Here is a 15,861-nt window from a genome sequence, read left to right on the forward strand (position 1 = left end):
TATGGAATATGTTCAAGAAACGATCCTTAACCCTTTCCAATCCACTGTCTGAAATCTGAAGACATTCTGATTGAAGCCTGTACAGCTCCGATGTCGGAAGACATCCGGCAGGGCATTCTTACTGTATATTACTGCCTAGTCTGTTGTCGGGGGCCTCTCCAGCATGTCTCATACAGCAGTACTGGCTCTAGCCAGCAGATGGTGCCACTGTATAATGGCAGAAAGAGGAATCCACCTAGGAAACCCTGAATCCAAAATTGGATTGCAAAGGGTTAAAATTCCTCGTTCTTTCTTTTTCTTGTTTTATTGGCTTTAGTAAATCTTGCAGCTCTAGTTGGATGTGAAGATCATGCCAGCTATGTAACTCTTATCTTTAAATCCTTTTTTCTTCTAGCATACATCCGCTTTCATCTGATCTCTCCATTGATACAGCAATCGCCTGAAACGTAAGTTTAAGGACGTCTCGCCATGGGATGTAAAGTTATAGTTATGTGCCGCCTCTGCACATAATTTTACATTAGTTTGGGCAGACAGAAGCAGAAAGTACATAAATATAGGAAAAGTACATTTTAGGTGTGACTGTTGAGGTTCCCAGGAGCATCCCGTTTAAAAGCTAGGAAATGTTTGGTTCCCTCTGTGTACTCAGTGGTGTTCATGCAGTTTATCTGGACATGTTTGAGCCTGAGCCCCCCCCCCTCTCCCCCCCGAAAAAAGTCTGTAAGTAGGCCGTTAAAAACATGGGTGAATGCTGTGCGTGAAGTCGCCCTTATAGCAGTTTCCTAGAAAGTGTTGCTTTTACAGTGACAGGAAGACGAGCTCTAGAAATGATGAACTTTGAAAAAAATTAAAAAAGAGTTGTGCCAAGTTATAAAGTTATTCTCTAACCACAAGACAGAGGATAATTTTATGATCCATGGGGGGGGGGTTCGGCCACTTGGACCCCCACTGCTCCATTCAAATAGAGGTCCCTGCATGGATGGAGCAGAGGTTGTTCTCACGCACCGCTGTTCCATTCATTTCAGTGGGAGCGGCGGAAACTGCCAAATACAAGTGCCCAGTAATATGTGATGCCCCCCATTCGTAATCAATATAAAGCTGTGGCACCCATGTTCGACTTCCACTCAGTTCCTGTTGGGCCTGCAGGACATAAATGTTATAAAATGAGAATACCTCTTTAACTGTTTTACCCCTTAATGGTATAGGACGTAAGTTTATGTCCTGGCTGCCTGGTACTTAAGGCAACAGGACGTAAACTTCCATCTTAAGGATGGCACCGGATCGAAAACCGAGCTCTTGCCATCTGCAGCGGTTGTGGAGTTGGCGGTAAATGCCTGTAGTGACGTTCTCTTCCTGCTTTCTGTTGCTGTTTTAGGTTGGTTCTCTTTGACATCTTTGTTAATATTTTGGCTCACACCCTGGCAGAGCCGGCCTATGAGGCAGATGTGGCTCAACTAGAGTATAAACTTGTGGCCGGAGAACATGGGCTCGTTATTAAAGTAAAGGGATTCAATCACAAGTTGCCGGTGAGTACAAGATCACATGATGTGATCGTATAGAAGGAAGATGGCTGTTCTCATCTGATTAGAGGGAAGGGGATGGATTAGACTTATTTTTTCTCATCTTTGTCATTGGTGGACACGCTATGACCATGGGGTGACCAAGGGTCGGATGAGACTGAACAGATAATCAATCAATGGCTGCTGCTGCCACTAGGGAGCGGACATTAAGGAAGAAAAAAGTGTTCGCTCCTGCTACCAGCTATACCCCTCCTGCAGATACTGAGCTAAACCGGTTTTAGCTTATGTTCTGTTTAGACGGGACGACAGTCGTCTAAAGGACCGCACGAGCGCCGATGTCACCACTTGGTTGTTGGCGCTAATGCAGAGCGTTTAGACTAGACATCACCGCTGGGTTCTTACTTGACACGTCAACTGTAGGGTCACCCTTGGCGAGCTACCATCCTGAATGCTCCCCCCTCACCAAGGGGAGGTGAGGGGTTGCTGGATTTTGGAGTCCCCGTAGCTCTTCCTTCTGTATCCCAGTTAGCTGAGTATCTGACCCTGCTGCTCTTCCTCACACTGCAGTTTTCCCTCACCTCTTACTGCCACCATTTCTTACATGTGTTCCTCCCTCTTCTGGACACTTCTTCCCCCTTTCCTTCTCCTTTACCACATTCTTCCTGGCACCCTTGCTACACATGAATGGCGGTCCATACCTCAAACTCCCGGGAGGGGGGCAGCAGCTCCTATTCTTTTAGGACATGTGGCTCTCGCACATCTTGGATGCACAAGGTGGTCTCTTCAGGCTTTGCAGTTAAGTTGGCTTCTAATTGGCTTTTCTATTCTGTGTCTCCAGCCATTCCTTAAAAGTCTTCCACATTTTTCCTAGTGGTTCATTTACTCATGTGCATGATTGGGGGACACTGCTAAAGACCGTGGGTATAGCTTCTGCCACTAGGAGGCAACACTAAGCAGGAAAGTGTTAACTCCTCCTCCTAGTTATACCCCTCCTGCAGGCACCAAGCTTAGTGTCTGTAGGAGGCAGACCTCTTCAATTAACGGTCTTCAGGACCACATGGATGTGGACAACACCTAGCAGGCAGGATGCTCGCTGTTCCCACACCAGGGGGGCAGATAGCACGTTGTCTGACCTCCTCCAAGAAGAAAAGGAGGCACATCAACTCTGCTTGATAGTGACCCGCCAGCCTGGGGGTTCCCCATCCTGGAGCACTCCCCCTCTCCATAGGTCGGCAAGTAGATGGGGTTCACTGCTGGATATGAGGAAGCATTCATTCCCCAGCATCATTACACCCAGCAGAGTAGGTAAGTAAATAAGTGAGTATCTCTCCCCTTTCTGCCCTGCCCTGTAACATGGACCCACTCCTGTGCCACTGTGCTCGCCATGCGTTTTTTTTCGCGTTTCATGCGGCCTTGCGTTTGCCAGCCGCAATGCGGTGATTGGTGTTCTGCCGTGTGGCTTGTGCATTTTGATGTACTGTTTCTCTTACTGCTTGTACACAAACTAGTTTGGCTCAGGGGTATAGCTGCTAGGAGGAGCTAACACTTCATTTTACTTAGTGTCCGCCACCTAGTGGCAGGGGCTATCTAACAACTAAGGTCTTGCCGTGTTTCTTATTGAGCAAGACGAGAAAGAGGTTTTGCAGTTAGTAATAGCAATCTTATTATGCATTACATGAAGGATCATTCATTTCATTGCTCACCATGTAATGTTACACTTTTTCCTGTAGTGGAGGCTGCAGGGGAAATTCCTGTTGGGCTGCATCTTCCATCCGAAAATGTAAATGCTGATTGTCCTGGGAGTCGGATCCATGTCAATCACCTGATCGTTGCATCGGATATTAGAGGTGTTGTTCGTGAAGAGACAACCCCTTTAAGATTATTTTACTGCCTATAAAATTAAACTGCTTTTAGAGCAACCTTAACTTTGTGTATTCTAATACATTCTTTATCAGTTACCCATACACTTATCATTGTTAACTGGGTAATGCCCTCTCAGGCCATTGTGGCCATGATGGGAATACTGCTCAGTAAACTGCATCCAGGGTGGCCAGAAGTACAAAAACGGCAGAGCAGGGCTACACTGTTTCCATAACTCTCACATCAGTCCATGGGAGTTATAGAAACTATGTAAAACAGCCTACTTGTTTGTTTCTGGAACTCCTGACCATCCCATAGAGCTGGTTCAGGGGTGCGATGGCTCTGATCTTAAGAGAGATGCATGCGGCTGGCATACATTTTTGCAATTAAGAATCTGTTCCATTCATCTGGATGGGGTTGTGTCTGTAGGAAGCGCATGGGTTTCTTCAATCTGCATTCACATAAATGGAACAGTTGCAGACCTTTTTGCAACAAATCTGCCATATGTGAACTTACCCTGACCGGTCGGAATGCCAACACTGCTAACCGGTGCTTTTGCACTAATCACAAGGGATTTGCCATTTATGTAATTCTCTGACATAATCGTACAAGCTTCTTGAAATGGGATAGGTCTTTGTTTTGAAGGATTGTTCAAGGCTTCACCTTCTTACCCAGTAGACATTAGGCATTGTATCGTAATATAAGATATTGATATTTCCCCCATCATTCTTTACCACTTTGTTTTAGCTACTTTTTGAGTTGATCATCGATCACCTGGCTGACTTCATGGCTTCTTCTGACGTCTATGAGATGATCACAGAACAGCTTAAAAAGACTTACTACAACATTCTCATCAAACCCGAGAAACTTGGAAAGTAAGTACATGATGTGCAGGTAGACTAATCTGTTGAAGGGGTATTGAGACCTTAAATAAAATGATCTTTGGTTCATAAGTAACTTTTTCAAGAAAAAGGTTTAGGTCGGCGACATGCCCGCTTATTTTGGGCACATTTGTGTGGCTGTAATATATACAAATTTCCCGACCTGACCACGGGTATCCTGACCCGAACTCTGAGCATCATAGGGATACGTGATGCTTGGAGTTTAGGCCAAGACATGCGTCCATGGTACTGCAGCATAAATGCGCCCAGAACACAATGTGTACCCAACCTTAGTGTCCGCCTTTGCCAGGAGGTATACGGAAGGTGGCACTAATTTATTGTAAGTACTAGTGGTGCAGCTCAGCACCCAAATTTCCAGTAGAGGCAATCTCATCGGCATGCTGAGATTTAGGCCCCCTGTCCATGGCCGTCGGAATAGCACCAGTGATATTCTGCCACGGGGGACGAGGGGGTAGCGCTGCCAGGTCTCAGTGGTGAGCCTATCTGGATTTAGATTCCGCGAGCGGAGAATCGCTATGATTCTCCACTCGTGGATGCCTCAGCTGCGTGGGTAACGCGATGAACAATCACCCGTGGACAGGCAGCCTTAACAGATTTCCTCTCTTACAGGGACGTGCGGCTCCTGATCTTGGAACATGATCGCTGGTCCATGATAGAAAAGTACCACACTATTCTGAACGGCTTGACTTTGGAACAACTACTCTCTTTTGTCGAACAGTTTAAGTCTCGGCTATATGTAGAGGGCTTGGTCCAGGGCAACTTCACCAATAAGGTGAGTGTAAGGTGGATGGCAGTTCTACAACTCTGCACCTTCAGAGCACATTGTCCTGTATATAGAATATATATTATAGAATCTATACATTTCTTTCATCCATTCATTTCTAGACTGAATAGAGAGTTAAAGTAGATATTTGGCTGTTTGTATTTCCAGTTTGCAGCACATTGATTGATACAGAGGTAAGAGACGTTGCTCCGCTCGGTGAAGCACTGGAATACCAATCAGCTGCTATGTGCGCCTCTGTATAATGAGCAGTATTTACTCTGCATTGCAGCCTATTCTTTATGCAATTATATAACTATCAGATGATACATTTTGTGTAATGTTCTTTATCATATGTTTTGTTTCATCCAGGAGTCTGCAGAGTTCCTGAATTATGTTATAAGGTGAGACTATATAAAACTGTGATATGCGTAATTTCTGTGACTGACAGAGGATTTTCTTTAGTTGGAAAATTTTAAGAAGTTGTCCGGAACTTTTAGGATTTTTTTTTTTGTATTGATGATCTATCCTCAGGATACGGCATCAATAGATGATTGGTGGGGATCTGCCGCTCAGGATCCCTGTCAGTCAGCTATTTCCCAGCACCGCTTTTAGTGTGGTCGTCTCTGGAAGCAGATAGCACTGTCTACATTGCAGTGGCCCTGTTTGGTATTGCAGGCACAACTCCCATTGAATTCAGTAGGACCCGTCTCTGCAATACCAACCTGTACTTCTGCACTATGGACAGTGCGATCGGCTCCCTGCACTGCCTCTACTGACTGGTGCCGGGAGTCAGCTGATCGGTGGAAATCCCAATCGGCAGCCTCCTGCCCCTTATCTATTTATCACCTATCCTTAAAGTTAAAGGGGTTGTCCCGCGGCAGCAAGTGGGTCTATACACTTCTGTATGGCCATATTAATGCACTTTGTAATGTACATTGTGCATTAATTATGAGCCATACAGAAGTTATCAGAAATTTTTCACTTACCTGTTTCGTTGCTAGCATCCTCGTTTCCATGGAGCCGACTAATTTTCAGCGTCTAATCGCCAAATTAGACGCGCTTGCGCAGTCCGGGTCTTCTTCTTTTCTCAATGGGGCTCCGTGTAGCTCCGCCCCGTCACGTGCCGATTCCAGCCAATCAGGAGGCTGGAATCGGCAATGGACCGCACAGAAGCCCTGCGGTCCACCGAGGGAGAAGATCCCGGCGGCCATCTTCAGCAGGTAAGTAAGAAGTCACCGGAGCGCGGGGATTCAGGTAAGCGCTGTCCGGTGTTCTTGTTTAACCCCTGCATCGGGGTTGTCTCGCGCCGAACGGGGGGGCTGTTGAAAAAAAACAAAACCCGTTTCGGCGCGGGACAACCCCTTTAAGTTTTTTTCTATCCATCGATAGAAAAAAATGCCCAAAGTCCCAGACAACCCCTTTAAGAAGTATTCCTATAAACATCCATTGATAATTAGCTTTGGTCCTAGTCAGCACCAGGTTAGGAATGGAGGTGTGTAAGAGGAAAAAAAAGGAATGAGCACCTTCAATTTATGTGATATTGCAACCCTGTTATTTTAGTTAATTTATTTGGAATGCACCTTTAATATTATTGAATGCCCCATATCTATCGTATTGTCCACACTCCGTGCAGCAGCCACATCATAGTGGTTTTTCTCGTCCATGTCATTGGGGGGCACAGCTGGGATCGTGGGTATAGCAACTGCCACTAGGAGGTGACACAAAGCAGAAAAAGTGTTTGCTCCTGCTACCAGCTATAGTCCTCCTGAAGGGAACCAAGCTACTCTGTTTTTAGCTTGGTGTCCATAGAAGGCAGACCTCTCCGTTAACGGTCTTTGGTCCTTTTTCTACAACAACCTTCGGGAATACAGGGCAGGCCTTAGACTCTCCCTATTACCCCACTGAGGAGGTCTCACAGCATGGAGCCAACCACCCTGCTCTATGCCCGATTCTCATAAGAAAAGGAGGAATGGTCTAACACCAGTGGATAATACTCCATTTTTCTACAGAGTAGGTGAGCAGTGGGGCACACGCTGCTGGAGAATGAGTCACTTCTACGGATGGGTGCGTATACTTCACTGTGGGATGTTTTCTCTCCTTCCTCCTAACTTCTCTCTTTCATCACTGAATGAACGTTTGCCCATCTTTTCCGTCTTTTTCCCACAGTTTTCCTGTATTTTGACACCAGTAGGTGTGCGTGTGTGTACGTGCGTGTGTCCTGTCCGTCTAATGCCCATTCAACATTTCATAAGAGTTGTGGGGTTAATGACCCCTTCATTCAAGACGATCCCATTCAATCAATTTCACGCCCGACTTCTCCAGTGGACAATCCTCTCTTGATGGGACAAATCTCACTGGATCTGAGAATCCAACTTCCTTAGATGCTTAATCTTCCCATCAACTGGAATGGCTGGAATTCCCTCTGATTCGCCAGGGGCAATCCTTTCTGACACTGCAGTGGTTGGTACTGACCACGGACGCCAGTCTCCCCGAATGGGGAGGGACGTTACAGAAATCCATAGCGCAGGGGATGTGGACAGTACAGGAGTCGTCCCTACTGATTAATGTGTTGGGGCCTCGGGCCATATTACTGTCACTGTTATTTTTCACAACGGCTGTTGGGGTTCCCAGTCCATGTCCAGATGGACAACGCAACGGCGGTTGCATACATCAATCATCAAGATGGAACCCACAGCTCAGTCATGGAGGAAGCGGAAAGAATCCTAGCATGGGCGGAAGCAGACCTCCCTGTGATCTCGGAGGTCCACATATCGGGCATAGACAACTAAATAGACTTCTTAAGCAGAGAGAAAGTTCACCTGGGAAAATGGGGAACTCCATCCCGACGTCTTTCAAGTCCTGTGCTGCAGATGGAGTCATCTGGACATCTCTATGATGGCTTCCCGAATCCACTGCAAAATTCCAACCTTCGTGTCCGGGTTGAAGGATCCCCAGGTGTGGGTGGTAGACACTTTTGTAATTCTGTGGACAGGTTTCAAGTTCCCCCTACATATTTTTCCCATTCCCACTCATTTCTTGTGTCCTCAAGAAGATCAAATAGAAAGTTCTTTCAGAGGTGCTCGTTGCTCCGGACTGGCCTTGACACGCATAGTACGTGGATCTAGTGAACCTAATCGGCAAAACTCCGTGGCGTCTACCACTTTGAGACGATCAGACAATCTTCTCTTGCAGGGACCACTCTTCTACCCAAGTTTAGCCATGCTTCGTTTAATGGCATGGCAGTTGAAGCTATGATCTTGAGGGCTCGGGATTTTACTGACCTGTCATCCAGACTGATGAAAGTTAAGAAATCCGCCTCTTCCTCTGGTTTACCAATGGGTGTGGAAATCGTGGCTTTCACCCCATGTGCTTCTCTCTTTCCAACCTACTGTCTTTTTTTTTTTTTGTCCAGGCAAGTCTAGACATGGATTTGGACCTCAGCCCCCTGAAAGGGCAGGTATCGGCCCTGTCCATCCTTTTTCAGCATCCTCTGGCATTTAAAGTGGCCATCAGCACCTTCATACAGAAGGTTGCACATGATCCTCCCTATCATTCTCCAGCTCCATCTTAGGACCTTAACTAAGTTCTAGATGCACTATAGTCACATCTCTTTAAACCTATGTGAGACATCCCAGCACGCCTTTTGGCATACAAGGTGGCATTTTTAGTGGCTGTCACTTCCATTCGCAAGTCTCAGAGCCAAGCCTCCTCCTCTGCCCTCCGTTCTGCCGAAAGTGGTTTCATCATACCACATCAATAAGGACATTGTTCTACAAACTTCTGTCCTGCAAACTTTCATCCGAGGCCACGCTCTCTTCATAAGCTCCATTCAGTTTGTGCTCTGAGAATCTATTTGACCAAAACTTCAACTTTCATGCGCTCTGACTCCCTTTTCATGATTCTGGACAGTCCTATAAGGGGCCTTGTGACTTCCAAGGTGGTCATTTCACATTGGATCAGGTCAACCATGGTAGATGCATACAAAGAGCAGGGATCCTCCCTTCCGTGTTACTACACATTCGACTTGGGCTGTGGAGCGTTAACGGCACTTCTGCCCTTCAGATCTGCAAAGCAGCCAAGTGGACCTCTTTACACAGCTTTGCAAAATTTTACAATGTTCACACTTTCGCATCCACTGACGTCTCTCTTGGTCGGCACATTTTGCAGATGGCCATATAACTGACCGCATGACTTCTTACATATTTTCTCCACCCCACGGGATTGCTCTAGAACGTCCCATGGTCCAATCTGTCACCTCCTATGAAACAGATGATAAAGAGAGTTTACAGCAAGTACAAAAGTCTCCTTTTCTCATCTCGTTTATTGGGGATGGGGGGCAGCACCCACCCAGTTTCCATTCTGAGACTTGTCTGTTATCTCCTTTTTTGTTGGAATGTTTTCGCTGGAGTTGCACATGGTTCTCTGTGTTACGGTTTAATGTTTTCTACTCTACACTACCTGTATTTCCTCCTTCATATCCTATTCTGTTGCTCTTACTGATTAGCTTGGTGCCTGCAGGAGGGGTACAGTTAGGAGAGGCTAAAACTTTTTCTGCTTAGTGTTCGCCTCCTATTGGCAGTAGCTATACCCACAGTCTGAGCTGTCCACCCCTCTCCCACAATGAACAAGAAGAGAAACAGATTTTACGGTAAGTACGTAAATCTTGTTGCCCCACTTCTAGGTTTGATGGCCCATTCTCAGTATAGGTGATCGGTAGCTAGTCGGTGGGGGTCCGCTGCCTGTGACTCCTATGAATCAGCTGATCGCTGAGGCCATGTTATAATGTATGGAGCTGCTTTGGTGCCAGAAGCACACAGCTCTGTACGTTGCGTGTTGGCCTGCATGCTACTGTGGGCCGAGTCCCTTTCACTTGACCAATGACACCTTACAGTCCCTGCTGGTGAAGTGTGTAATTGTTCTATTGAGCATTTTGAATTATAACACGAGGCTTTGCTATAATTTAAGTAGAACTAGAGTTGAATGCAGTCCTTCAAACCAGATCTCTTCATACTGCATTGCGGAGAATGTACAATATCCTTTCTTTTCTGTCCTCGTAAAAAAAAAAGTTACTTTGACAGTCAGTTTAATACTTTTTGATGGAGGGGAATTATAACTGCAGTCCAGTCGTTACACTCGGGCGTCTAATGAAGAATCTAAAAGTGGCTGGATGAAGCATTGGGTGGCATTGGTGAGCTTTGATATGACTTTTTGAGTTCTCCTTCCTCTATTTGACATGAGCTCTCTTATTCTGTAGCAAGCTGAAGTTTCTGCCTCTGAAGAACAAGTTTCCGGTTCAGTTCCAGGTAGTTGAGTTGCCAACTTCACATCATCTGTGTAAAATCAAGTCTTTGAATAAAGGCGACTCCAACTCTGAGGTCACCGTATATTACCAGGTGGGAAGGTGTGAGATTCGTGAGCTTACCAATAAGCAGGAAACGGGAAGGGGGTGATCATCATATGCAATTATTTTTTAATTATGTATTTTGGGGTTTTTTGCAGTCTGGTGCCAGGAACTTACGGGATTACACATTGATGGAGCTGCTGGTGGTAAGTATTCCGAATCCTCGTCCCTGGAGGCCAGGTACATGGTCACCGCATAGTAGATTTTTAGTTTCAAAAGGTTTAATTGTTTTTTTAGCAGAAAGAAGAATAAACTTTCAAGCAATACATCCACACACAGGGGGCGCCATTCTAACAACCAAACAGAATAGAGAGATATAATATGGAAAAGGAAAGGTTTAGATCTAGGGATGAGCGAGTATACTCGCTAAGGCACTACTCGCTCGAGTAATGTGCCTTAGCCGAGTATCTCCCTGCTCGTCCCTAAAGATTCGGGGGCCGCTGCAGCTGACAGGTGAGTTGCGGCGGGGAGCAGGGGAGAGCGGGCGGGAGAGAGGGAGAGAGAGATCTCCCCTCCGTTCCTCCCCGCTCTCCCCCGCAGCTCCCTGCTCCGCGGCGGCACCTGAATCTTTAGGGACGAGCGTGGAGATACTCGGCTAAGGCACATTACTCGAGCGAGTAGTGCCTTAGTGAGTATACTCGCTCATCCCTATTTAGATCTAATCCAAACAGGTTTTTAGGGGGGAAACAAAAAAAAAACGGAGTAGGATATCAAAGGGTTATCAAGGATCAATTTAAAGTTCTGTTTTCATCTCCGTACAAGGTTAAAGCGACTTTTCGGCCCTGGACAAAGGAAGATGACTTCGCTAGCTTCTCTGCTGCGTACTTCTGCACAATGTGCATCGGAGAGTCACTCAGGTGCTTCAACATGGAACGATTATTGTCTAAAAAATCGTTGAATTGTTTGAATTTGAATGATAATCCTTCAGTGTAAACGCAGTCAGCGATTGAACGATAATTTGTGCGCTTATTGTCTATTTCATGCAAGCATAAAAATCATCATTGGCTCGTATGCTAATCAATCTTTTTAAACACCGATCATTCAGTCCTTCTCATTCACTTATAGGGGGATACATTTTTATTTCATTTTTTAAAATCTTTTTTTTATCTTTCCGTGTAAAAACACCCTAAGACATCTTAAGACACTACACCTGCTTTGATTGAGCAGTGGTGTCCTCCATGAGCCCTCCAGGAGCGGTGCTGTCCTCCAGGAGCGGTGCTGTCCTGGAGGAGCGGTGCTGTCCTGGAGGAGCGGTGCTGTCCTGGAGGAGCGGTGCTGTCCTGGAGGAGCGGTGCTGTCCTGGAGGAGCGGTGCTGTCCTGGAGGAGCGGTGCTGTCCTGGAGGAGCGGTGCTGTCCTGGAGGAGCGGTGCTGTCCTGGAGGAGCGGTGCTGTCCTGGAGGAGCGGTGCTGTCCTGGAGGAGCGGTGCTGTCCTGGAGGAGCGGTGCTGTCCTGGAGGAGCGGTGCTGTCCTGGAGGAGCGGTGCTGTCCTGGAGGAGCGGTGCTGTCCTGGAGGAGCGGTGCTGTCCTGGAGGAGCGGTGCTGTCCTGGAGGAGCGGTGCTGTCCTGGAGGAGCGGTGCTGTCCTGGAGGAGCGGTGCTGTCCTGGAGGAGCGGTGCTGTCCTGGAGGAGCGGTGCTGTCCTGGAGGAGCGGTGCTGTCCTGGAGGAGCGGTGCTGTCCTGGAGGAGCGGTGCTGTCCTGGAGGAGCGGTGCTGTCCTGGAGGAGCGGTGCTGTCCTGGAGGAGCGGTGCTGTCCTGGAGGAGCGGTGCTGTCCTGGAGGAGCGGTGCTGTCCTGGAGGAGCGGTGCTGTCCTGGAGGAGCGGTGCTGTCCTGGAGGAGCGGTGCTGTCCTGGAGGAGCGGTGCTGTCCTGGAGGAGCGGTGCTGTCCTGGAGGAGCGGTGCTGTCCTGGAGGAGCGGTGCTGTCCTGGAGGAGCGGTGCTGTCCTGGAGGAGCGGTGCTGTCCTGGAGGAGCGGTGCTGTCCTGGAGGAGCGGTGCTGTCCTGGAGGAGCGGTGCTGTCCTGGAGGAGCGGTGCTGTCCTGGAGGAGCGGTGCTGTCCTGGAGGAGCGGTGCTGTCCTGGAGGAGCGGTGCTGTCCTGGAGGAGCGGTGCTGTCCTGGAGGAGCGGTGCTGTCCTGGAGGAGCGGTGCTGTCCTGGAGGAGCGGTGCTGTCCTGGAGGAGCGGTGCTGTCCTGGAGGAGCGGTGCTGTCCTGGAGGAGCGGTGCTGTCCTGGAGGAGCGGTGCTGTCCTGGAGGAGCGGTGCTGTCCTGGAGGAGCGGTGCTGTCCTGGAGGAGCGGTGCTGTCCTGGAGGAGCGGTGCTGTCCTGGAGGAGCGGTGCTGTCCTGGAGGAGCGGTGCTGTCCTGGAGGAGCGGTGCTGTCCTGGAGGAGCGGTGCTGTCCTGGAGGAGCGGTGCTGTCCTGGAGGAGCGGTGCTGTCCTGGAGGAGCGGTGCTGTCCTGGAGGAGCGGTGCTGTCCTGGAGGAGCGGTGCTGTCCTGGAGGAGCGGTGCTGTCCTGGAGGAGCGGTGCTGTCCTGGAGGAGCGGTGCTGTCCTGGAGGAGCGGTGCTGTCCTCGAGGAGCGGTGCTGTCCTCGAGGAGCGGTGCTGTCCTCGAGGAGCGGTGCTGTCCTCGAGGAGCGGTGCTGTCCTCGAGGAGCGGTGCTGTCCTCGAGGAGCGGTGCTGTCCTCGAGGAGCGGTGCTGTCCTCGAGGAGCGGTGCTGTCCTCGAGGAGCGGTGCTGTCCTCGAGGAGCGGTGCTGTCCTCGAGGAGCGGTGCTGTCCTCGAGGAGCGGTGCTGTCCTCGAGGAGCGGTGCTGTCCTCGAGGAGCGGTGCTGTCCTCGAGGAGCGGTGCTGTCCTCGAGGAGCGGTGCTGTCCTCGAGGAGCGGTGCTGTCCTCGAGGAGCGGTGCTGTCCTCGAGGAGCGGTGCTGTCCTCGAGGAGCGGTGCTGTCCTCGAGGAGCGGTGCTGTCCTCGAGGAGCGGTGCTGTCCTCGAGGAGCGGTGCTGTCCTCGAGGAGCGGTGCTGTCCTCGAGGAGCGGTGCTGTCCTCGAGGAGCGGTGCTGTCCTCGAGGAGCGGTGCTGTCCTCGAGGAGCGGTGCTGTCCTCCAGGAGCGGTGCTGTCCTCCAGGAGCGGTGCTGTCCTCCAGGAGCGGTGCTGTCCAGTCAAAGCAGCATGTAGTGTCTTAGACTACCAAGGCATACTATACACAATGTGCATCAGGTAGTCAGAGAAATGGTTCGGCCGTCTTTGACTGTCCAGGCCCGAAGTGTCACTTTAAATTGTGGAGATAGTTTACCTAATATCCGATATATCCAACTAATTAATTCAGGGTTGCCAGGCATTAGATGAGGCGGTCATGGTGTCTGTCCGCTCTGCATGAATCTTTTCCTATGCCATCATAGTTTAAACTCTATTATTACTAACCTCAAAGAAGGACAAGGTGGTTGATATGTATACTTATGGCCATAGATATATATTTAATAAGCTTATGAGCCTGATACTTAAATCTTGGAGGACAATCTCCTAGAAGACATTTTGCTGTAGACTTGGGAACCAGATTCACAAACTGTTCATTATGCTCTGGACCTGCAACCATAACTGTGCTACCTCGGGGCCCGTCCACCTGATGTGCGGTGGAGAACCAATATTTTGGCATCCGCAGAAGTATAGAGGAGAGTAAGAAGGAAAGGAGCGATGAAGATGTTGGGGAATTAAGTGAGTTCTATGGAGAATCTTTATTAAGGTCTCCATAAGAGAAACTTGATGGCTCGCTTTCCTAATGGTGTCACAACAACGATGCCATCTATCTCTAAGTAACTCAGCCTGCAGGCTTGATTCCCACTTCCACACAAACATCAGTTTGTCATTTAAGGGTTGTTGGGTCAATATGTTGTACAGTGCTGCGCAAAAGTTTTAGGCGGGTATTGAAAAGACATTTTGCAAAGAAAGAATAGATTAAACAGAAACGTTAATAGTTTTTTTTTGTGAATTAACAAAATGCAAAGTGAATGAACAAAAGAGAAATATAAGTCAAATCAATATTTGGTGTGAACGCTCTTTGCCTTCAAAATTGCATTAATTCTTCTAGACGCACTTGCACACAGTTTTTGAAAGGAACCCGGCAGGGAGGTTGTTCCTAAGACATCTTGGAGAGCTAACATAGTAACATAGTATGTAAGGCCGAATGAAGACATTGTCCTTCTAGTCCAGCCTGTCTATCCTACTGTGTTGATCCAGAGGAAGGCAAAAGACCCCAAGGCCAGAAGCCAATTAGCCCTTTTGGGGGAAAAATTCCTTCCCGACTCCCTAATGGCAATCAGACTGTTCCCTGGATCAACCCCTAATAGTTCCTACCTGCCTCTATACCAGGATTGACACTTAACCTAATATTTATATGCTGTAATATCCTTCTTCTCCAGAAAGACATCAAGTCCCTTTTTAAACTCCTCTATGGATTTTGCCATCACCACTTCCTCCGGTAGAGAGTTCCACAGTCTAACTGCTCTTACAGTAAAGAACCCCTTTCTGTGTTGGTGATGAAACCTACTTTCCTCTAATCGTAGCGGATGTCCTCTTGTTACCGTCGTGGTCCTGGGTGTAAACAGATCGCGGGAGAGATCCATGTGTTGTCCCCTCATGTACTTATACATGGTTATTTGGTCGCCTCTTAACCTTCTTTTTTCTAGAGTAAATAGACCCAATTTGGATAGCCTCTCGGGGTATTCCAGTCCCGTCATTCCATGTATTAGTTTAGTTGCCCTTCTTTGAACCCCCTCAAGCACTGTGACATCTTTCCTGAGCACCGGTGTCCAGAACTGTACGCAGTATTCCATGTGAGGCCTGACAAGTGCCTTATATAATGGAAGGATAATGTTCTCGTCCCTCCCCCCTATACCTCTTTTGATGCACCCCAAGACTTTATTTGCCTTTGCAGCAGCTGACTGGCATTGGTTACTCCAGTTTAGTCTATTATCCACTAATACCCCTAGATCCTTTTCCATATCACTTTTCCCTAGTGGTACCCCATTAAGTGAGTATTTGTGACATCCGTTCCTCCTGCCCATGTGCATAGTCTTACATTTTTCAACATTGAACTTCATTTGCCATTTTTCTGCCCAAGCCCCCAGCTTATCCAGGTCCGTTTGTAGCCGCACATTGTCCTCCGTTGCATTAATTATATTGTATAATTTTGTGTCATCTGCAAATATTGATATTTTGCTGTGCAGCCCCTCTATCAGGTCATTGATAAATATGTTGAACAGAGTGGGGCCTAGTACTGAACCCTGTGGCACCCCGCTAGCGACTGTGGTCCAATCAGAGTACGAACCCTTTATTACCACCCTCTGCTTTCTATCGTTGAGCCAATTTTTTACCCACTTACACACGTTTTCGCCCAGTCCGAGCTGCCTCCTTTTG

At 48.3% G+C, this 15,861-nt stretch overlaps 1 protein-coding gene across 1 annotated transcript in view; it reads left to right on the forward strand.

The window, feature by feature from the left end:
• NRDC (nardilysin convertase) overlaps positions 1-15,861 on the forward strand; it is a 53,551-nt gene that overhangs the window by 22,030 nt on the left and 15,660 nt on the right. Inside the window, exons 19-25 of the mRNA XM_066597600.1 lie at positions 395-446; positions 1,373-1,523; positions 4,125-4,252; positions 4,889-5,051; positions 5,412-5,443; positions 10,297-10,435; positions 10,542-10,589. Of these exons, the coding sequence (XP_066453697.1) occupies positions 395-446; positions 1,373-1,523; positions 4,125-4,252; positions 4,889-5,051; positions 5,412-5,443; positions 10,297-10,435; positions 10,542-10,589 (713 nt within the window). The remainder of the gene's footprint in view (positions 1-394; positions 447-1,372; positions 1,524-4,124; positions 4,253-4,888; positions 5,052-5,411; positions 5,444-10,296; positions 10,436-10,541; positions 10,590-15,861) is intronic.

This window comes from Eleutherodactylus coqui, chromosome 3, assembly GCF_035609145.1.
Source record: "Eleutherodactylus coqui strain aEleCoq1 chromosome 3, aEleCoq1.hap1, whole genome shotgun sequence".
Taxonomy (NCBI): domain Eukaryota; kingdom Metazoa; phylum Chordata; class Amphibia; order Anura; family Eleutherodactylidae; genus Eleutherodactylus; species Eleutherodactylus coqui.